Source organism: Symphalangus syndactylus, chromosome 5 (genome assembly GCF_028878055.3).
Source record: "Symphalangus syndactylus isolate Jambi chromosome 5, NHGRI_mSymSyn1-v2.1_pri, whole genome shotgun sequence".
NCBI lineage: Eukaryota > Metazoa > Chordata > Mammalia > Primates > Hylobatidae > Symphalangus > Symphalangus syndactylus.
The window spans coordinates 15,845,372-15,868,930 of NC_072427.2; the positions used below are offsets into that span (position 1 = coordinate 15,845,372).

Here is a 23,559-nt window from a genome sequence, read left to right on the forward strand (position 1 = left end):
ACAAGGAAACAATTTTGGAGACACTGGATGTCATTAGTTATCATTAGTTTATTATAAAAGAGAAATATGGAAATTATTTACATGATGAAAGATTTCAGAACTTCAGTGGAATGGGCAGCTTCACATTGATGCCATTTCGACAGTGACTTATTTCAGTCTATGTACTTTCCAAGAATGTCACCATCTCTAAATAGGAAATAATCCTTGTCATCTAGAACTACTTTGGTGCCTCCATATTCTGGGAGAAGAACTTTATCTCCAACTTTCACACTAACTGGTTGAATCTCTCCACCCTTACCTTTAGAACCCGATCCAACAGCGACTACTGTTGCTTGCAATACTTTTCCTTGAGATTTTTCTGGAAGCAAAATGCCTCCTTTGGTTACAGTTTCAGCAGCACTCCTTCCAACCAATACTCAGTCAAAGAGTGAGTGGAAGATACTTTCTAAACGCTTGTCCTGCCATGACTCCCTTCACCTCAGACTCATACTCTGCTCTAGTGTAGAGCCACAAGGAGAGAGCCCCTCAGTGTCCTGTTCTTAAACATAAGCAGAGCACTGAGGATCACCAGGCCCTGAGGAAACCATCTGCCATGAAAGTCAGAGGCCAAAGCAGACACACACAATCTTGGAAAGATGTGTGCAGGAAGAAGTAGTTGTGAAAAAACACAATCAGCATGAAAATATTTAGGCTACTAAGAAAATCCTTATCTATTAGAGATACATATTGAAATATCTACAATTTTTAAAAGCAGGGTATGGATGAAACAAGATAACAAGGCTGGCGTGGTGGCTCACACCTGTAATCTCAGACTTTGGCAGGCTGAGGCGGGTGGATCACCTGAGGTCAGGAGTTCGAAACCAGTGTGGCCAACATGGTGAAACCCCGTCTCTACTAAAAATTACAAAAATTAGCCAGGTGTGGTGCTGTGCACTTGTAGTCCCAGCTATTTGGGAGGCTGAGGCCAGGAGAATGGTTTGAACCTGGATGGCGGAGGTTACAGTGAGCCGAGATCACACCACTGCACTCCAGCCTGGGCAACAGAGCAAGACTCTGTCTCAAAAAAAAAAAAAAAAAAAAACCAATGTTAATTGTTCAGGCTAAATGATGGGTATAGGAGGACTTGTATTATGTTCTCTACTTTTATGCAATTTAGAAAAATTCTATTATAGAAAATAAAGATAAATTTGAAAAAAAAGACCACTAAAAACCTCAGAGAGATAAAAGATGATATTGCATCTGTGGAATAAGTAGGATGCTATTAAAAAGGAACACTCAGAGAACAAAAAAGAACTCATAGCAATTTAAAAATGAGAGTGGAAATGGAAAACTTAACAGAAGGGGTGGAAGATAAAACTGAGACACTCTTCCAGAAAGCAAAGCAAAACAAACAAGGAAGCAACCAAAGAGAAGGAAAAGACGAGAGAGAGAGAAAATAGAGGAAAGTCCAGGATAGTCAACATTCGTAGAGTTCCAGAGAGAAAGAACAGAGAAAACTGAAGGGAAGAAATCATTGAAGAAATGAAATGAAGGCTGTGAGTTTCCAGATTGAAGGAACCCACCAAATATGCAGGCTCACGCCAAGCCACATTATCTTGAAGTTTCAGAACACTTGGGACAAAAAGATCTCACAAGCCTGGGGCAGAGCGGGGGATTCCATGCAAAGTGTGAAGAGTCCGAATGGCACTGGATTTCTCAATAGCAACTTAGAAATGAATAGGCAATAGACTCCAAGGGAAAATTATTTCAAATTTAGAATTCTATATTCGGCCAAATAATAATTAAATGGCAGATCAAATAAAGACATTTTAAGTCACACAAAGTCACAGGCACTCTTTCCTGTAGAGCTACTGGAGAATTTAGTTTTGAATGTATTGAGAGGAGATCTGCCCAACTCCAAGAGTTGGGGACTGAATTAGTCACATATATAGATAACCAGGCTCACAAAAAAAGACATTAACTCCCAGGAGGAAAAAAAATTCTCATTTTCTAGTTTCATAGTATACTGTATGTCAACTCTGACTACATTATAACTATAAAAACACTAAATATTGAGTATTGCTCTAACCAAAATTGTAATAAATGAGGAGGGTGGGTAGGAAATTGTGTGTGTGCCATGCGCGCACATGTGCGCACATGTGTGTGTGGTGGAGTTTGGGGGAGAGTGGAAAGAGAACTAAATTCTAATCTTCATTGGTAGGATGTCATTAGATAATGCCTAACAAACACCAAAAATGTAGAACAAAAAAAGCATAAAACAACATGGTTAGGCCGGGTGAGGTGGCTCATGCCTGTAATCCAGCACTTTGGGAGGCCGAGGCGGGCAGACTGCCTGAGGTCAGGAATTCGAAACCAGCCTGGCTAACATGGTGAAACCCCGTCTCTACTAAAAATACAAAAATTAGCCAGGTGTCGTGGCAGACGCCTATAGTCCCAGCTACTTGGGAAGCTGAGGCCCGAGAATCGCTTGAACCTGGGAGGCGGAGGTTTCAGTGAGTTGAGATCGCACCACTGCACCCCAGTCTGGGCGACAGAGCAAGACTCTGTCTCAAAATAATAATAATAGTAATAATAACAACATGGTTATACCAAAGAGATTAGCTAAAACGGCTGACAGTAGCCATCTCTAGGCAGTGAGAAATATGCCTAACAGTGAGAGAGAAAGACAATGTTTTTCTATAACAAGTCCTTTAGAACTATTTGACTTTTTGAACTATGTGCATGAATAACACTCACTTTTTAAAATTTCCTTTTTTTAAGAGATAGGGTGTCACTATGTTGCCAAGGCTGGTCTTGAACTCTGGGCCTCAAGCAATCCTCCAGTCTCTGCCTCCTGAGTAGCTGGGATTACAGTCAGAACCACTGTGTCCAGCAACATTCATTTTAAAAAAATCTAAATATTAAACAAATTAAAAACACATCTGAAAGGGGACACTCTGGCCATACAGTCTCCTTAAAATGTAGCTAAAAAGCAAGAATACTTTTAGATCTTATAAAATAATCTTGCAAAATAAAATTAAAGGCAATTCAATAACATAAGAACCACGAAAACAATAATTATGGACTAGCCTGGGCAATATGGTGAAACTCCATCTCTACAAAAAAAATATACAAAAATTAGTCGGGTATGATGGCGTACACCTGTAGTCCTAAGTACTTGGGAGGTTAAGGTGGGAGGATCACCTGAGCTCAGGGAGTTCAAGGCTGCAGTGAGCTGTGATCGTGCCACTGCACTCGAGCCTGGGTGACAGAGTGAAACGCTGCCTCTAAAAAAAAATGTAAAAAATAAAAATTATGGCAGGGCACAGTGGCTCATGCCTGGCACAAGGCACACTGGCTAATTCCAGCCCTTTGGGAGGCTGAGGCGGGAGGATCACTTGGGCCCAGGAGTTTAAGACCAGCCTGGAAAATATAGGGAGACCCTGTTTCTTTTCTAATTCTAATTTTTTTTTTTTTTTTTTTTTTTTTTTTTTTTTTGAGACAGAGTAACTCTGTCGCCCAGGTTGGAGTGCAGTGGTGCAATCCTGGCTCAATGCAAACTTCCATCTCCAGGGTGCAAGCAATTCTCATGTCGCAGCATCCCGAGTAGGTGGGATTACAGGCGTGTGCCACCATGCCCAGTTAATTTTTATATTTTTAGTAGAGATGGAGTTTTGTCATGTTGACCAGGCTGGTCTCAAACTCCTGCCCTCAAGTGATCCATCTGCCTTGGACTCCCAAAGTGCTAGGATTACAGATATGAGGCACATACCCAGCCCAGGGAGACCCTGTTTCTACAAAAAAAATTTAAAAAATTAGCTGGGTGTGGTGACATGGGCCTGTAGTCACATTTACTTGAAGAATCCCAGCTGAGGCAGGAGGATCGCTTGGGCCCAGCAATTCAAGGCTGCAGGGAGCCGTGATCGTGCAACTGTGCTCCAACTTGGGCGACAGAGTGAGACTTAAAAATTATGAAATGTCCTCTCACCCTTGCCCAAAAGAGATTACTCATACAATCAAGATGCCACAGCTAGTAATTGGTAAAGAGTAACTAATAACAAGATCCTCTCTCTGTTGTGTTCTGTCAACTCTTCCTTCTAAATCATTATTAATTTATGGCGAGGTGGTGAGTAGTTAATGATGCTGTAATAGACAGAGGATGTGACCAAAGGTTAAAAATACATTCCCCGATGATTACGGTAAGGAGAACCACCTCTGAGTTTAGAATTTATAGGACGTTTCAACCCCTGTGTTTCTACAATGGGCTTTTCTTTCCTTTTGAGACAGGGTCTCACTCTGTCGCCTGGCTACAGTGCAGTGAGGCTACCTTGACTCACTGCAGCCTCGACCTCCTGGGCTCAAGCAAGCCTCCCACCTCTGCTCTGGAGTAGCTGGGACTACAGGCATGTGCCACCACACCCAGCTAATTTTTCCATTTTTTTGTATGGGTGTGTGACTTTTAAATGCCTCTTTCTCAACAGACTTCTTTTCATCCTTATAAGAGATATAATCCTCAACATACTTAGTATTTCATGAACAATGAAAGTATTGTTTCTCAAATCTGTAGACAATTAGGGAGGAGGTCTAATTCACTATCAAAGCTTCAAGAAGGTATTAAATGTTTTCTTTGGCTTTCCCCTATGGCTTAATGTACTTATAGAGTCAATGACTGATTTTCCATGCCAACTTTGAAATCCTAACCTGGTTTCCCTTAGTTGCCTTAGACTTATCTGGATGGCATTCTCTATATCCTACCGTTCCTCTCAACCCCAAGTTTGTGAATTAGTGACTATAGATTGTTCAACATTTGCTTAAAGAATAATCAACACAGCAAATCTGCTATTATTATAATAGAAAATCATTAATTAGGCTGGGTGCAGTGGCTCATGCCTGTAATCCCAGCACTTTGGGAGGCCACGCTGGGAGGATGGCTTGAGCCCAGGCATTTGAGACCAGCTTGGGCAACATATCGAGACCTTGTCTCTACAAAAAAAGCAAAAAATTAGTCAGGTATGGTGGTGCATGCCTGTGGTCCCAGTTACTCCGAAGACTAAGGTGAGAAGATTGCTTGAGCCCGGGAGGTGAGGCTGCAGTGAGCTGCGATTGTTCCTCTGCACTCCAGCCTGGGCAACAGTGTGAGACCCTTTCTCAAAAAAAGAAAAGAAAATCATGAATTCATTCTGCATTATTGACACTTCTGCTCTGATTTCACATATAAGAGCGAAGAGACTGCACTTGAGACCTCATGGGTGCTTGGTGTAATAATGAGTGTAACCCAAAATAGTAAAGAGGAGGAATGCACTTCCTATATCTTGCAGTCTGTTTCACTGTAGTGGCTGGTCTGTCTGTGTGTGTTTACCTGGGAGGTAGGATATGGGGCCAGTGGGCTGGTTGAAGACAGCTGTCTGCTGAAACCTTGATGTGCTTCGGGGCCAGGAGAAAGCGTGAGAGGGCTGACGGGAGGCTGCCGACGCCGAGACGGGCCACTCAGGTTTGTGGTGGAAAGAGATGGGTTGCTAAGGGAAAACAGACGGAGTGAAGGGTGAAGAGCAGATGCGTTGGGAACAGATGTCTGTGGGTGGTTATTTAAGGAAGAGGAAAGCACAGTCTTATTGAGTGTGGCTTGGATGGAGGGGTTACTCCGAGAACTCTGGAGACCTGGAAGACAACAAATTCACAAGTTACTTATCATTTCAGACCAAATCTTTTGTATTCCAAAAATGAAAGAAAACTGTCTACTGTCACATGCGATGATGATTCTGTAGGTAAAGGAGCTCCTGGACAGCTCTCCTACAGGGACTGCATCTGATGCACCAAGGGCAAGGAAAAGATGCCCCTGCACTAACAGAGATGGGGCCACCAAGATGAGAATGATGTTTTCCCATGAGGAGGGAGATCATCTCAACAACCCCTAGGTGAGCAAAACTAGGTAACCCGGGTGGTAGCAGAGGCAAATGTTCCAGGTGCTCGGCCCAGACCCAGGGAAAGGACCCTAGGGCTGTACAACAAATTCTGTTTAGAGCCCCTGAAGGTCTCTGTCCCAAGCACACTGCCTGCATCCCCCACTACCTTTGGAGAACATCCTTTCACGGCAAGTCCTGGCCCTTGGGGAGCTGTCTCGGTGGTCTTTAATTACCCTTAGCACACCAGGGAGTCATAGGAAGGGACACTTCCCTGTATCTCCCACCCCAGGGTCCCTCTTTGATTTTCTGGTTCCCAGGAAATTGTTCGTCACAGTCTATTCCAACTCAGGGAAAAGGAAGTTTTTGCTGGTGCTTTATTTGGAGGACGGGGTGAATTTTATCATGAGCAAGGAAATCTGGGAGAGAGATTTTTACAGCGTAGGCTGCTAGGGCGTGAGCTCCGAGAAGCTGGGGATCCTGTCCTGTGCCCTGCTGGATCCTCAGCACCTGGCACAGGGCCTGGCATGGAGCAGGTTCGCCCAATGAATCTATTATTCGGCTGCTGCTGCTGCTGTGTGTATCTCAACTGGCAATACCTACGTTTTAACCTTCAGCCCATCTTTCTTGTACTAGCAGTTGGGGTGAGCAGAACTATGTGTTGTTTTGTGTTGACAAAAAATTTAAGTGTTTGATAAAAATTATGAAAAGGAAGAAATGACAAAAATCCAGCAGCTGGCAAAATTAATTATTATCATTATTATTATTATTTTTGAGACACAGTCTCGCTCTGTCACCCAGGCTGGAGTGCAGTGGCATGATCTCAGCTCACTGCAAGCTCCGTCTCCCAGGTTCACGCCATTCTCCTGCCTCAGCCTCCCGAGTAGCTGGGACTACAGGCAGGTGCCGCCACGCCTGGTTAATTTTTTGTAATTTTAGTAGAGACGGGGTTTCACCATGTTAGCCAGGATGGTCTCAATCTCCTGACCTCGTGATCTACCTGCCTCGGCCTCCCAAAGTGCCGGTATTACAGGTGTGAGCCACAGCGCCCGGCCTAAAATTTTTTAAAATAATTTTGCTGGCTGGGTGTGGTGGCTCACGCCTGTAATCCCGGCACTTTGGGAGGCCGAGGCAGGCGGATCACGAGGTCAGGAGATCGAGACCATCCTGGCTAACACGGTGAAACCCCATCTCTACTAAAAAAAAAAAAAAAATACAAAAAAAATTTGCCGGGTGTGGTGGCGGGTGCCTGTAGTCCCAGCTACTGGGGAGGCTGAGGCAGGAGAATGGCGTGAACCTGGGAGGCAGAGCTTGCAGTGAGCCGAGATGGCGCCACTGCACGCCAGCCTGGGCGATACAGCAAGAGTCTAACTCAAAAAGAAAAAAAAAAAGAAATACAGAAACCTGACATTGGTTCTGACATGTTCTGGATAAAATAATGCTTTTTTGAGAAGACAACCAGTGACTAAACATAAGATCTTCAGCTTGAAGCAAAGTGTCAAAGGCTGTACTAGAAAATGCCAGCTTCCCTGAGACCCAAAGGAGCTATGTGCTGATGCTGCTTTACTTCTGGGACCCTAGATATCTTCATACATTGAGGATTCACCCAAAAGGTGAATTGCCCAGACTCTGAATCTGGGCATAAAGATTTAGGAGTTTCTCCTGTGAAGCAAATATCAAATTTCTCCTATGAAGCAAATGTATAAATATCAAAACTGAGACTCAGTCGATGAAAAACTTGCTACTATTAAGGATACTAAAATGACCCAAAACACCCAAAAACAAAAATAAAGGTGTTCTCTGAAATCAATTCTTCAAACCTAAGATTGTGTTGCACCAAGCAGCATCACTGCAATCATTAGAGAAACTTCCAGGTGACCCCCCTGAAGGGGACCACTCTCATTTGGGTGGTGAGTTCTGATTTGCATGGATGAGTCTCAGAGTGAAAGGCAGCAAACACTCCTTTCACCTGGAGACCATCACTGAGCATCCCTTCCAAATGAAATGCTCCACAGCACAATTCTGGGTAGGACTGTTAACGGCCAGGGGCTGTACTGCACCACTGGGAGTAAGAGGATTATCACCTGCCCTAGACATTGACAAGGGTATGTCAGTGGTGGCTCACGCCTGTAATCCCAGCACTTTGGGAGGCCAAGACGGGTGGATCACTTGAAGTCAGGAGTTAGAGACCAGCCTGGCTAACATGGTGAAACCCTGTCTCTACTAAAAATACAAAAACGATTAGCTAGGCATTGTGACACATGCCTGTAATCCCAGCTACCCTGGAGGCTGAGGCAGGAGAATTGCTTGAACCTGGGAAGCGGAGGTTGCAGCGAGCTGCAATTGTGCCATTGCACTCTAGCCTGGGTGACAGAGTAAGACCCCATCTCAAAAAAAAAAAAAAAAAAAGAGTATCAGGCTTCAGACAAATGTAGTCATAATTTCAATACGGGGTCTGAGCTGTGGACAATCAAACCCATAGAGTAACATCCAAGTCCCGTTATAGGTAGCATCTTTGTATAGCTAATGCTGCATCTTTAACTGGAACTGTGGGGGATTTCTACTTCATACACAGATACTAAGTATAAATATTTTCACCATATCCACTGTAAATTTTCTAAAATGCAAAATATTGCCTTTAGAAATCTAACGGAAAATGGGAGGAATCCAGAGAGATGGCCTAAATTATAAACTCTCATATGTTGATGAGAGCCACTAACACTGTTCAGCCAACACAGAGTGGATGCTTATTTCTTGGCTCCCATATCTTATTCCCCAAGTCCCTGGATAGAGGAGTGAGTGAGGATGATAAGGAATGAGGTTCAGCAGAGCTGCCCCAAATTCATCAACCCAGGAGAAACAGAAACATCCAAGAAAAATGTCCGCAGGGTCAGGAGATACAAGAAGGTACATTATCATCTCTGAGATGCAGTCATTCTCATTCAATGACTCACTGAACAGGCCACATGGGTGGGGACCACCTATGATTAAGCCCCCAGGTCACTGCTAAGCAGGAGATACTCACCAGGGGAGCTTCTTATACCCAGGTGGGTCATAGCAGCTGGGATGTTGTTGACACTATTCCCCACACTCATACTACCAAAGAGGTGGTCAGTGGTGTCCAGGGAGGCTGGCAGCGGCGTCGAGTAGTGGAGGTTAGTTAGATCTGGCAATGACCCTCCAGTGTTCAAGGTCCCCAAAAAGGGTGAGAGGCCTAGGTTTTGACCATTATGTGGAAAAGCACTGAAAACAGAAAGATTAAGAATGACTTTCTACAATGTATTTGGCTGTTGGGAAACCAAACATGGCTGAAACCTTTTCCTTGTCAAATAAGAGCAGTGGCTACAAAAGACCGAGGTCCTGGTGCGGCCTCTCTGATTCGGAGAACACGGGTGCTCGGCTTAACCTCTCCGAAACACACATCCTCACCGACTACCTGTGCCCACGTTACAGGAATACTAGATTAGGGTCTAGAATAATCAAGACCAGATTAGATTATGGATGCAAAAGTATTCTGAAAATTATAAACCACTCTATAAAATGTGAGGCACTGCTCTCTATTTATGTAGTTCTTTTTGCTAGATTTTTAAGTTATCTTTGCTACCAGAAAAAGTATCTCTGAGTAACTAGCTACCTTCCAATATACCTTCCAAGATATATTTTTAAAATTACAGTCTTCATAAACTTTAAAGTGACAAAGAGATGTTGCCATTCATTCATCACAATCTGTAGGCTAGCCACTGTGTGCCAGGCAGTGGGCCGCGTGTTGGCGGCACCACGATGAACAAGCAGGGCAAGTGTGTCCAGGGTCAGGCCTGCTCCTGAAATGTACAGGCCTGGAGCAAGAGTATAAAAGGCCTGCATACCATCTGTTTCAATTTTTAAAAGTTATAAATCAAATGAACAAACCCTTACATGAACTTTGTTCTGTCTATCCTGACATATTATACCTTCATAATAGCCTGCAAGGCCAGATTTACATGTAGAATTCTCAGACTTCTTGGAGTTCTGTGCCAGAATGCACAGGGAGAGACAGCTCGGCCCTCAGTCCACATCCCCTTCTCTTCCCCCTAGTTCTGTTCTGCACTGCAGTTCGCACATAGCTATCCCAGCCTATGCGGCCAAACTCTGTCCACACCCTGCTGACTCTCTAGCCACCCCCCAGGCCTAGTGGGTGTACACTGGTGGTATGTTCCCTTTGGGAATGAAGCCCTCTCAAGGGCGGGGCCCAGGGAGGGGCCTGCTAGCCAGGTCTGAGAGGACCTTGTTCTTGGAATTCACAGATGGGCAGGAGAGACAGCCTGGGAAAGCAAGTAACTGCAACATGGCAGGAAGCGCGCTATGCTGGGTTTGAGAAGGGGTGCGTGTAACCAGTGCATACAAGTGACATCGAGAGCACAAAAGCAGGAGTTGTCCATGTCAGGATGGGCTGTGGAGGGGATGGGTTTGCTATGGATGTGACACAGTGTGTGCGTGGAATTAAGAGTAGCTGGGAGGCCGGGCGCGGTGGCTCACGCTTGTAATCCCAGCACTTTGGGAGGCCGAGGCGGGCGGATCACAAGGTCAGGAGATCGAGACCATGGTGAAACCCCGTCTCTACTAAAAAATACAAAAAATTAGCCGGGCGTGGTGGCGGGCGCCTGTAGTCCCAGCTACTCGGAGAGGCTGAGGCAGGAGAATGGCGTGAACCCGGGAGGCGGAGCTTGCAGTGAGCCGAGATTGCGCCACTGCACTCCAGCGTGGGTGAAAGAGCAAAGACTCCGTCTCAAAAAAAAAAAAAAAAAAAAAAAAGAGTAGCTGGGCATGGCTGAGGTGTCAGGTGTCAGGGCAGAGGGTGGGGAGGGAGGATGGCAGATGGGGAGGGAGAGGCAGGAGGGAGAGGATGTGCTGTTCAGGAGTCTGGATCAGGGACTGTGGAAAGAGGGAGGCCAGGTTAAGCTGGAGAATAGCATTTCAGAAATGTCACTGCAGTTCCAGTGTGGAGGATGGCCTCCGGAGGCAGAAGCAGAGGCAGGGAGAACCAATCAGAAGGACCGTCTGCAGTGGTCCAGGGGTGACCTAGGAAAAGAGCAGTGAGGGTGAAGCGGAGGAGAATGTGGGAGAAGGTGCCACCAGCTAGGAGCAGGGGGAAGTCATGAATCCTGAGGACACTTCATTCCCTCCTGCACGCATCAGCAGAGCACCTCCTAGGGGCCAGCCACTGGCATCTGGGCTTCAAGAGACTGAGCCATAAGGAATATAACTGGCAACATAATACAATTCAGTAGTGCAGTGATAGAGCCCGGAGGGAGGCCATGTGGAGGGAAGCCCAGCGGCCTGAGGTTTCCTTGGAGGACATCTGAGCTGAGTTTAAAGGCTAAAGAATTCAGGTGATCTAGTTAGGAAAAAGATTTCAGGCAAAGCTCACAGCATGGGCAAAAGCAGGGAGGTGTGAGACCACACAGTGTGCCCTCAGAACTGTGAGGATTCAGACCACGGGAGGGTTGAGTTTAGGAGGGCTGGTTAGTGCTGGGAGATGGAACTGGAAAAGCAGGCAGAGAGCAACCGAGACTGGGACTGATGAGAGGATGACATGACGCCAGTGGAAGGCTGGAAGCGGGGTGGGCAGTGTGGTAGGGGAGAGGTATCAGCTTTTCTTAGGACAGCATGGCTAACAGACTTGGGGAAGGGGTCCTGGGGTGCAAGGAGCAGACCTGGAGGTGGAGAGGCACGCTGTGACTCTGCTGAACGGTCCAGCAGGAGGCCACGAGCGCAGGGAGGGAGAGGCAGGGTGCACTCTAGAGACAGGGAAGTAGGACTCAAGAACAACTCTGGGGCCTTTGGCCTGGGGACTGGTGGAGCCCCTCACTGAGACAGGGGACACTGAAGATGTGAGCAGATTGGGAATGAGGGCAGGGGTATGGATGAGATCACGAATTCTATTTTGGCTTTGAGTTTTTGCTGAATAGGAAGACATGCAGCAGGGATATTTCTCTCTCAGTTACGTACAGGAGGCAACTGACATTCTCAAGTTTCCACTGAATATCAGAGGTGGAAGCCAGGGCATGGTGGGTTGAGGATGGGTAAGCAGTAAGGAACACTTGAGAGTAAGTATGCTTTCAAAACGCATGGCTGAGAATTCTGGAAATGAGGGAAAGTTAATTAGCAGAGAAAGGCCTCCACAAATCCAGTGGGAGGAGGGCCAGGGAGTGGTAAAGTGGCCAGCCTGATTAGGAGGGACCCCTGTGTCCCTAGGACTAGAGAAGGGTGGTGACGGGGGAATCAGTGGCAGAAGAGAGCTGAGCACTCACTCCTGCCAGCCTCGCCTCACTTTTCTTGGTAGAAGTAGGACTGGGCGAACTGTGGGGTCTTGGAAAGAAATGAGGCAGCAGGAGAGGTGTCCAACCGGATGGTGAGGAAGAAGGATCATTTTGGTTGTAGAAAAACTGAATATAAATTTTGTCTTTTTATTTTGTGTTTTTTTTTGAGACGGAGTCTTGCTCTGTCGCCCAGGCTGGAGTGCAGTGGTGCGATCTTGGCTCACTGCAACCTCTGCCACCCGGGTTCAAACAATTCTACTGCCTCAGCCTCCCGAGTAGCTGGGATTACAGGCGTGTACTACCATACCCAGTGAATTTTTGTATTTTTAGTAGAGACAGGGTTTCACCATGTTGGTCAGGCTGGTCTCAAACTCCTGACCTCAAGTGATCGGCCTGCCTCAGCCTCCCAAAGTGCTGCGATTACAGGCATGAGCCACTGTGCCTGGCCTGAATTTTGTCCTTTAGATGGCTGGAAGTATGGAACTGTTTATAGGGTTAAAGGTCAAGGACTAGAAAAATAAAATTGAGACCTCAGAGCCCTCAACGTGAGAGCAGATGGGCTTTCTGAGAAGAAAGGTCCATGGGTGATCAGGTGGGAGTGAAGGCACAGAGAGCAGGGGTGCGGCAGGGAGAAGCGTCCAACAGCACAGAGCAAGGATGGGAAAAATGTGACCACTGTGAACCAGGTCATTAGTAACGTTCACACAATTCCTCTGCAGCTGGGAGAAATACAGGTGGTTCCTTTCCAAATATAGTTACTACCTAATGGAGTCACCACTGATCTAAGGAAAGTAATGCGCCCCCCAGTTCAAGACCCTCTAACGACTCCCATCTTCTCTGCGTCAGATCCAAGCAATACAAGCCTCCTTGAGCTCCAGGCCCACTCCTGCCTTGGGGTCTTTGCACTTGCTGTTCCTGCTGCCTGGAGCCCTCTCCACGTCGCTTCACACTATCAAAAAGGTTTCCTCAATGCCCGCTGGTGGCTGCCTGTCCACCTGCCACAGTTGCGTCTCCTTCAGTGCATTTACCCACACACGACTTTCGCCGTGCTTTGCTTATTTGTTTCTGCCCATCTTGCTCTACTAGATTATTAGCTCCTCGAAAGCAGGAACTTGATCTGTTTTGTTCATTGTTTTACCCAGTGCCACGAATTAGGGGGGCAATAAATATCTGCATGACTGGAAGTCACTGAATGGAATTCTATCTGTAACATAAGAGCAAGAAAGCAACTTTCTCTACCTAAGAAACACCTGCTTTAAAACTCTCCGGGTTGGCCAGGCATGGTGGCTCACACCTGTAATCCCAGTGCTTTGGGACGCCAAGGCAAGTGATCCTTTGGGAGGATCACTTGAGGCCAGGAGTTCAAGACCAACCTGGCCAACATAGCAAGAACCTATCTTTAAAAACAAAACAGGCTGGGCATGGTGGCTCATGCCTGTAATCCTAGCACTTTGGGAGGCCGAGGTGGGTGGATTACCTGAGGTCAGGAGTTCAAGACCAGCCTGGCCAATATGGTGAAACCCTGTCTTTTCTATAAATAAAAAAATTAGCCAGGTATGGTGGTGCACATCTGTAATTCCAGCTACTTGGGAGGCTGAGATAGGAGAATCGCTTGAACCTGGGAGGCGGAGGTTGCAGTGAGCCAAGAGCATGCCACTGCACTCCAGCCTGAGTGACAGAGCAATACTCCATCTCAAATAAATAAATAAATAAATAAATAAATACAAACAAAATAAACAACAACAAAAAACTCTTGAGGGCTAAAGTACTGCAGCCCAATTCTATAACGTAGGCTTTCAGAGCCTGAAGGTTATTTGATGGTTAAGCCAAAATTGATTCTTGAGGAAAATCTTTTTTTTTTTTTTTTGAGATGGAGTCTTGCTCTGTCGCCCAGGCTGGAGTGCAGTGGCACAATCTCGGCTCACTGCAAGCTTCGCCTCCCGGGTTCACGCCATTCTCCTGCCTCAGCCTCTCCGAGTAGCTGGGACTACAGGCGTCCGCCACCACGCCCGGCTAATTTTTCGTATTTTTTTAGTAGAGACGGGGTTTCACCATGGTCTCGATCTCCTGACCTCGTGATCCGCCCGCCTCGGCCTCCCAAAGTGCTGGGATTACAAGCGTGAGCCACGGCGCCCGGCCGGAAAATCTTTTTTTTTTTTTTTTTTTTTTTTTTCAAATTTCCATTTTACCAGGAAGCCCCTGAACCAGACTAGGTTGAGGGAGATTCCCTTGAGGAGAACCTTGCCCCCTCCATGGGAATGTCCTGCACCTCTTGGCGGCCTGTCTTTTGTTCGGCATGTGTCCTGGCAGGCTTTCCCACTTTCTGAAGCGAACATCAACCCGTGGCGCAGCACAGCAAATTACCTGAGTTTATGTTCAACCTGCCAAAAAGAATGTCTGAGCTCCAGGTACTCAGTAGAGAGTGCCTTGAATGTGCTGCTGTGAAATACTCACAGGAAGCTCTGTTGGGGGAAATCACATTCAATGATTGCTTGAAGTGGATTGAGTTCACCCACTGACCCACTGGTGATTGTATGTACTAAGTCAGATCATGCAAGAATCCCATTTCCAAACCACATTATTTTGGCCCTGCAGCCTTGCTGTTTCTCAATTGGCTTCAGTTCCAAGTGGTGGGACTGCTCTCACGAACACTATGATAAACAGCGCCAGGAAGCCTTCTTGGGGCTCTCTCAGGACACAACCCATCGAGTTCCAAGGGGTCCTCTCTGTGAACCTCCCCAGCAGCTGTCTGTACCATCCCACGTAGCACACCAGCCGGCCCTCCCAAGGCAGTTTCTGTTAAGGCAAGGGCCTCATTATCTCTTTCATCTCCTCGTTCTCTCTTAGACTCAACTTCCTCATGAACTTCCTTTTTCATTTGCTTGTACTATATATATTTTTGTAAGTTGTCTCAAACCTTTTAGGGAGTGAAGTTGCATACTATTAAATCCACTAACAAATTAATGGTTTCATAGAAACTTTTTTGTATTGCAAATGGAAAATATATTTATCTTCCATTTATGTTTTTAAATTGTGGTAAAATAAATATACCATAAAATTTACCATTTTAACCATTTCTATGTGTACAGTTCAGTGACATTAAGTACATTCACAGAAACTCTCTAAATTAACTTCTGTGCCATCAAGCTGCCAGGTGAACTGATGCTTCCCTTTTCCCCTGGCCAGGATGTCACTGATGCCCACAGCCTGACACAGCTCGGGGCTGGTAGGCTCCTCTCGATTCCTGCACGTTTCTGCTTCTGACGCTGCTTCTACCCAGAGAGTTGTGTACTTACCAAGAGTCAGCTGTGTGATTCTCAAACATACTTATGTAAGTTTTGTTATTATAGTTATGTAATTTAATTACTTTAAACAGATGAAATATGAGTATCAAAAGAGAGTGGCTGTTTTTATGAAAATGCAGTTGACTTTCAATTTATGCATAGCAAGTTACGTTTCTGAGAGTTCTGTAACAAAGCAGTGAGACTTTCCTTTTGGGAAAAACCTTCAGGATAGTCCCTGAAACACGAACGGAAAGAATATTACTTACTTGCCACCTCCAACATCACAGGATCGAGGGCGTCCTGACAGGGACTGAATCTGAGAAGAGACAATGAAAGCTGGGCTTACTCACTGTAAAGCCAAATTCAAGTTTTTGAAAAGTGTCTTCGTAAGGATCTTGAGGTTCTAGTGGGCGCAAGTGAGAGCTCGCGTGTCAACAGAGTCCTCACAGAGCAGCCTTTTAGGTTTTGGCATGATTTTTTTAAACTCAAACTTCCAGGCCTAAGGGAGGCATAATATTAATACATTTTTTTAATTTGATGCCTTATCAATTTACCTTCTGGATTAATATTAAAAGACCAATGTTTTACACATAGAGCTTTTAACGGAGTTTCGCTCTTGTCGTCCAGGCTGGGGTGCAGTGGCACGATCTCAGCTAACTACAACCTCCGCTTCCTGGGTTCAAGCAATTCTTCTGCCTCAGCCTCCCGAGTAGCTGGGATCACAGGCATGCACCACCACACTCGGCTAACTTTTGTATTTTTAGTAGAGACGGGGTTTCACCATGTTGGCCAGGCTGGTCTCAAACTCCCGACCTCAGGTGATCCACTCGCCCCGACCTCCCAAAGTGCTGGGATTACAGGCATGAGCCACTGGGTCTGGACGACATAGAGCTTTTAAATAAACATTTATTTTTCCAATTGGCTTGAGAGGAAATGAAATAAAAGAAAAAAACAGGGTGAAAAAAGAAATGAATGTCAGAAGAAAATAAGCTATTTCAACTAGAATATAAGCTCCAGATGGACAGGAATGAGTATTACAAATCCACAAGAACCAAGGGAGATGAACATCCCTTTCCAGAGACCAGTCCCTGGTACTCAGGGAGGAGGGCATACCACTGCCCTCTTTGGTGGAGAAGACGTAGTTGTCCTCTGATAAAAGCCTCCACAACCACATGTGCCTCTCACAGCCAAAAGACATAGTGTGGTTGCTTCTCCTGTGTTTAAATATGTAAATTTTAAATCATATCTCTTTTTTACTTCCCAAATGATTGAACATCAAATACATCTTGCTTTTACAAAAAACCTTTTAAGACAACTAATGCTAATGGTGACTCTGGTAGACTTGGCAGAAGAAAATGGAACTGGGCCAAAGGGATCCTAAACAGGTGGGGATGGTTAAGTACACAGGCAATACAAGCAATCGCAATAGAGCATCCTCAAGGGCTGGAACAGATTAACTGTTTTCTTTCAAAGTCAACACAGCTTCCCTCTGGGAAGAAAGGCCAAGGCAAGTACCGTGGGACCTCCCCTTTCTTCCACAGTGGATGAGGTTTACAGAGAGCCGAGGTGGAGGTCAGCTAGCACAATTTTAGATACAAATTCTCAAAGGTGCATGGAAATCATAGTCAAACAGATGACTTGTCTACTGACTCTTGGAGGACTCAGGTCAAATGTCCTTGATTTAAAAAGAGCTATCTGGTATACCAGTAATTCTGGACAGAAGCTGGAGACTGGTATAAAGTGCTGGCTAAAAAAACAGAAAAATCTGCCTATGACTTACAACCAGGTTTCAGAGCTTTTAGCAAAACAAATAAGATATGGAGGACTTAGCAGGGTTTTTTTTTTTAAATAAGTCAATTCATATGAAACTTAGGAAGCCAAGAGATCAATGTACTAATTCATTGACACAAGTGTGATAATTTTTACTTGAAACGTCCTTCCCTTGTATATTCTTATCTCTGTTCTCAGACAAATCTCCTTTTCCCCCAGTTCCTCTTGTTTTCACCTCTGCAGGATTTTTCGATGACCTCCAAGTACAAACATTCAGTGACAACAAACATAGCTGAGTACTGTTCACCCACCTCCTTGGTCTCCCACAGTTGTTTTGGCAGTGGCTTCGGAACATTTAACAGATTCTCTTCTTTCAATGGACCAGGGAAAGATGCTACTAAAGGAAAAAAAAAGCAGCACAGTCATTGCATGAGAAGGCAGAAATCCAGGCCGGGCACAGTGGCTCACGCCTATAATCCTAGCACTTTATGTGGCTGAGGCAGGAGGATCACTTGAGCCCAGGAGTTTCAGAAAAGCCTGGGCAACATAGTGAGACCCTGTCTCTACAAAAAATTTAAAAATTAGCTGGGTGTGGTGGCTCACACCTGTGGTCCCAGCTACTCGGGAGGCTGAGGTGGGAGGTCTCTTTGAGCCTGAGAAGCTGAGGCTGCACTGAGCCATGATGGTGCCACTGCACTCCAGGCTGGGCAACAGAACAAGACCCTATCTCAAAAAAACAAAAACAACAACAAAAAAAGAAAGCATCCATCCTACCTACCTTTGGCTGAACAAATTATCTTTGTAAAAACTGATTTAACAAATAAGATGTTTGACTTATTTAACACACAAAAATGACTTATTTATCGACCGTCTACTAGGGAAGGCACTTGGGGCACTCCTGTGGGAGTTGCAGAAATGAGTAAGACATGGATTCAACCTTTCACGAATGTGTAATCTAGTCAGTGGATAAGGGCAACACATAAATAACAATCACTGAAGGAAGAAATGAGTGGAAGCCTGAGAGAGCCGAGGGTACGATGCTGCTGAGAGGTGAAGTGCAGAAGAGGAAGAGGGCAGGAGGGCTTTGGAGCTGGGCATTGGGGCGAGCCCTTTAGAGACACAGGAGAAGGGAATTCCAAGAGAGGGGAAGGTAAGAGTGGAGCAACTCTTTTCAACTGGAGTGTAGGCTGAGTCAAGGGAATGGTAGGAAGTAAAATGTAGATGATTGAGGCCAGGGCAGGGGCGCTCTGCAGGCTTGGCAAAGGAGAGAATGGAAGAAGAGGGATGAGGAGAGAACCCGCAACAATGATGAAATGGAGAAAGTATGGAGAAGAGGAGTATTAGCTGGAAGACATGGTGGCAGTGAAGCTCCTTGGTTGTGGGATGGAAGTGGGGAACAAAGAGGAACCAACAACCAAGAGGATCTGAGGCTGGGCAGCTGCCGGGACTGCTTTTGGCTCTTTAATGCTATGAAACAAACTGTGTAAAGGGACCATTCAAGGGCTTTCCACTTTAACTCTCTCAGTCGTGCCAGGTAAAACAAGAATGCTGGGTCACAGAACAAGTAAATACTTTTTGTTCTCAGAAGGAGACCAGAAAACAAGGGCCAGCCCTCAGGAGTTAAGTGATCTGATGTCAGGAAGGGGATTCCAAGTTAGGGGCACCGGTGACTACTCAGAACCAGGAATGCTGTTGAGTTCCAGTGGCCACAGAAGTTCCAGTGTCTGTCATGACTATCCTGTCTTAGCCCCACACAAGATGGCCAGGTACCCAAGAATAATGGACCCCAGAAAGAAGTCATGTGAAACAGGGCCCAAACTTTCCTAGTAAATTTTGAGAAAAGAGTTTGAAACAAAAACTCTAAAATAAGTTTATCTTGTATTTAATAAAACTGATGATATAAATGCAGTTGTGGACTTCTAGAATGAATTAAGTATGGGTAGGCGTCTAACTTATTTGAAGCACAGTAAGGGGAGGATACAGTGCTCTTCAGGCAACCTGCCCAGTACCACTAGGACACCAGTCATTTCTGCTAAGCCAGACCAGGCTGTGTCAGTGTCCCCAGGTATCTCTCTGAATCCTGATATTCACATCACTCTCTTTTGAAGAGCATATTTTGTCAACATCCTTGTTGATTTTCTTTTCTTCAAATGTTACCTGCCTTAATCATTAATATAACCTGCTTCAGAAACGAAGTTCCATGAGGGCAGGGCCTTGGTTTTCTTCTCTACTGGTGGGTGCTTAAAACAGTGTCTGGTAAATGCTGATGCTACAGGTGGCTCTCAGCAAACTAGGGAACAAGGATAATGGGCTTTGAGAGCCTTTATAAACCAATATAATGGGAGATCAAGAAAAAAAATTGCCCAGAAAGGCTGGGTGTGGTAGCTCATGCCTGTAATCCCCGCACTTTGGGAAGCTGAAGTGGGCGGATCGTCTGAGGTCAGGAGTTTGAGACCAGCCTGGCCAACGCGGCAAAACTCCATCTCTACTAAAAATACAAAAAAAAAATTAGCCGGGTGTGGTGATGGGTGCTTGTAGTCCCAGCTACTCGGGAGGCTGAGGCAGGAGAATCGCTTGAACCCAGGAGGCGGAGGTTTGCAGTGAGCCAAGGTCACGCCACTGCACTCCAGCCTGGCGACAGAGCGAGACTCCGTCTCCAAAAAAAAAAAAAAAAAATTGCCCTGAAAGGTACTGTCAGATGCTAGGAAAAGTTTGAAGGACTGAGTGAGGTGGCATCACACACAGCTCAAGACTACTTCTCTAAAGAGGTTAGTTATAAGAACATGGTTGGGCAGACTCCAGTGCCTTAATGGGGACTGTTTTCTTAGAGTTCATTGTTTTTATTCCCTTTTCATATCCAAGATTTGCTGGGAATTCTTCGAAGCATTGAAGGAATGCAATCAACCTTGAAGCCATTTATTAATTTCTGTTCTAGTGGATTAGATGTTTATTGATGTTTTAACTTTTTGGGATTTTGTTCATGGCCTAAAAGGGCTTGCCCAGAAAAGAAGCATGCAGGATGATGACAGAGAGCTGTGCCTCTTGCAAGATGCTCCTCATTCGTCATGTCCCCCAAGCGCCCCACCTCTGTGACATATAACCTAATTTAGTTTTACTTTTTCGATTATAAAAATTAAATTCCAGATGATAAAGATTTAGAGAAAAGAAAACAGTCCCTGGTACTGAGTAAATAAATGAACTGTGTCCGACCCTCATTTGTCAACGGCTTTGAGTGTCATTTCCATAGATCTCCGACTATGTTTTAATTGGCTTTACGAAACTCAGTATCTTGTGTAAGGTTTGCGTTTTCATTTCACAACCAATTTGCATTTTCCTGGCATTGTTTATTTATATCTGTCAATGAAGGCTTTCTAAATGGGTAGAGACTACTGGAATAACTAATTGTTTAAGTGATCAATTCATTCATTTATTTATTTTATTTATTTATTTTTATTTTTTTTGAGACAGAGTCTCACTCGGTCGCCAGACTGGAGTGCAGTGGCACAATCTCACCTCACTGTAACCTCTGCCTCCCATGTTCAAGCAATTCTCCTGCCTCAGCCTCCCGAGTATCTGGGACCACAGGCACATGCCACCATGCCCAGCTAATTTTTGTATTTTTAGTAGAGATGGGGTTTCACCACGTTGGTCAGGCTGGTCTCGAACTCCTGACCTCAAGCGATCCACCTGCCTCAGCCTCCCAAAGTGCTGGGATTACAGGCATGAGCCACTGTGCCAGGCCAATTCATTCATATTTTCATGTGATTACAATTTTTGCTTCCTTGCTCAACCTTGTGACTGTGGGGACCTAGATAAAAAGGAACCTTTGTAATGCAACCACATATTTCCTTTCTCCTGGCCTTGAACATGGCTAGCCTTAATTTTCTAGAGGCCCTCTGAAAAGTAAGCCAGTCAGCAGTTGTCAGCATTTGGGGGAGTCCTGAAAACATGAATATTTATTAGTAAAGCTATTGGAAGGTGATGTCCACTACTCAGCATCCCACTCCGATATAGGTAGGTAAAATCAGTTCATACCTTCCCCATGTCCGTTATTCTCACCATCACAGAAACCTAGTGGGAAAGGAAAAAGAAAAAAAAGAAAACACTTTAATGTGGTACTTTCATTTTCATGAATTTATGAATTAGTAACACTTTATGATTTGAAATAGAATTTTGAAAATTCTAAGGCACTTTTGATACACTGATTTTCATTTAAGGTGCTTTATCATTTATACTAAAAATAGGTATAGCTAATTTGAAACTAAATTTGGTTCCTTTTTTCTTTTCCTTTAAAACTGTCTGTCTGAAATTTTCTTACTGTCACTGTCCTGAGAGGAGAACAATTTTTACAAAGCCTGAGAATCTCTATTCAAACCACAAAGTAAAGAAGTATAGACAGAAATTCTCTTCCAAATGCTTCATCATGGGGGTAAGAGCAGGTAACTCAAAAAGCCTACATCACTGTTTGATACTTACCATCCGAAGTTCCATGCTGTATGATATTATATGTATTTCTTACGCAATGAAGTTATTTTAAGAAGAAAATTTATCTGGAGTCTAAGTTCATTTAAAGGGTACATGAGATAGCTATTCACAAAGTTTTAAAACTTTGACTTGGAATAAATTCTGGCTGAATGAAGTATTTTTAATCCATAAATTATACTGCAGATGACAAAGTATAGTATTTCCTATTGCTCTAAGCTAAAACTAAAGAACCGTGCCAAGAATGTAATATCTTAGCATTCCCCTAAGAGCAATCAAATATACCAAATAAGTTTTCAGTACAGAATCAGGATACATTATTAAGTTCTAGGCCTTTAAGTATAGCTTACTTACATTTTAGATGAATTTTTGGCTAAGGTTAACCTATAGGTTAACATGATTAGTCTATACAATTTAAATGAAATGTCTAATAACCATTCACTCAACCCATATTTAATAAGTTTCTGCATTAAGTGCTAGGTGGGGCGGGGTAATACAGTGTAGGTGAGAAGACAGATCAGGGTAACACAGTAGCACATTCTGTAACACAGGTAGAAGATATAACATTTTAACAGAGCCCGGGGTGGGACCAACAGGAAGAGTCCCCAGGAGTACAAAGAGGTCAATAAATGAAGCAGACACACAAAGACAGAGTTTCTTTCAGGCCCACAGAGCCAGTATCTAAGTAAGTGACTGAAAGCTTTATTTTAGAGCACATAAAGAGCCCTTGGGTGAGCTTGCTAAAATGCAGATTCTTGGGCCCAACCCTCAAAGATTTTGATTCAGAAGGTGTGAGAATTGGCCAAGGAATCTACATTTTTTTTTTTTTTTTTTTTCTGAGACAGAGTCTCACTTTGTTGCCCAGGCTGGAGTGCAGTGGTGTGATCTTGGCTCACTACAACCTCCACCTCCTGGGTTCAAGCGATTCCCCCACCTCAGCCTCCCCAGTAGCTGGGATTACAGGCGGGTGCCACCAGGCGCGGCTAATTTTTGTATTTTTTGGTAGAGATGGGGTTTCACCATGATGGCCAGGCTGGTCTCAACCTCCTGACTTCAGGTAATCTGCCTGCCTCAGCCTCCCAAAGTGCTGGGATTACAGGTGTGAGCCACCGCGCCCGGCCTACATTTTTAATCATCATCGTCTCAGGAGACTCTACTGCAGAAGGTCCTTGGCCCATTCTTACTTAATCAGCCATTTAACCCATCTAAAGACAGGCAGTGTGAACAGGCGAACACTGAGGTGCGGAGAGAGAAAAGCTGTGGCTCTACTAGCAGCACCGTCAAAAGGACAGGAGTTGTGGATTCCTGTTTTGGCTTTCCTGAGACCCTCATATTAAGAAAGGGCAGGGAACTTCATTCTGATTACTAAAAAGTGACTATCCTGTTAAAAATTAAACACTAGGTTTTATCTAGCAATCTGGTATGGCGTGTTGAAGCATCTCTTCATCATCAAGACACCAGTCACTCGAGGTTTAATTACTAAGGCTGACCTGTCCCTGAGACATGAGGACTCAATTGAGGTCTACCATGTGAAACTGCCTGAGTGGCTGGCAGACACCCCATGTGACAGCCCCATTAGTGCATGCTGTCCTCAGACTGGAACAGAAGGAAGGCTTCATGGAGAAGGTCACACCTGAGGCGCCATTCATTGAAGGATAATGGTGAAGAAGAGGATAACCAACAGCCAACCTGACTGCTCACTTGCACGTGCCAGGCACTTTACACAGGTGATCTCATGTGATCCCCACAGCAACTCTGTGAGGTAGGCGCTATTATCATCCCCAAGATCACACTGCTAGTAAGTTCTGGAACTAGAACTCTGGCCCGTGTGTCTTTAGAATGTTC

At 44.9% G+C, this 23,559-nt stretch overlaps 1 protein-coding gene and 1 pseudogene across 5 annotated transcripts in view; both read right to left on the bottom strand.

The window, feature by feature from the left end:
- Positions 1-23,559, bottom strand: part of CRTC3 (CREB regulated transcription coactivator 3) — a 119,342-nt gene that overhangs the window by 10,113 nt on the left and 85,670 nt on the right. For 3 of the 5 annotated variants that reach the window (XM_055277194.2, XM_055277193.2, XM_055277189.2), the window contains exons 7-11: positions 21,268-21,303; positions 17,544-17,629; positions 15,729-15,778; positions 8,905-9,122; positions 5,339-5,637 (exon numbers count right to left, since the gene is read on the bottom strand). In XM_055277194.2, the coding sequence (XP_055133169.1) occupies positions 5,339-5,637; positions 8,905-9,122; positions 15,729-15,778; positions 17,544-17,629; positions 21,268-21,303 (689 nt within the window). The remainder of the gene's footprint in view (positions 1-5,338; positions 5,638-8,904; positions 9,123-15,728; positions 15,779-17,543; positions 17,630-21,267; positions 21,304-23,559) is intronic. The other 2 variants (XM_063638566.1, XM_055277190.2) reach the window with 1 other exon arrangement.
- LOC134736576 (10 kDa heat shock protein, mitochondrial-like) lies at positions 34-1,165 on the bottom strand (annotated as a pseudogene).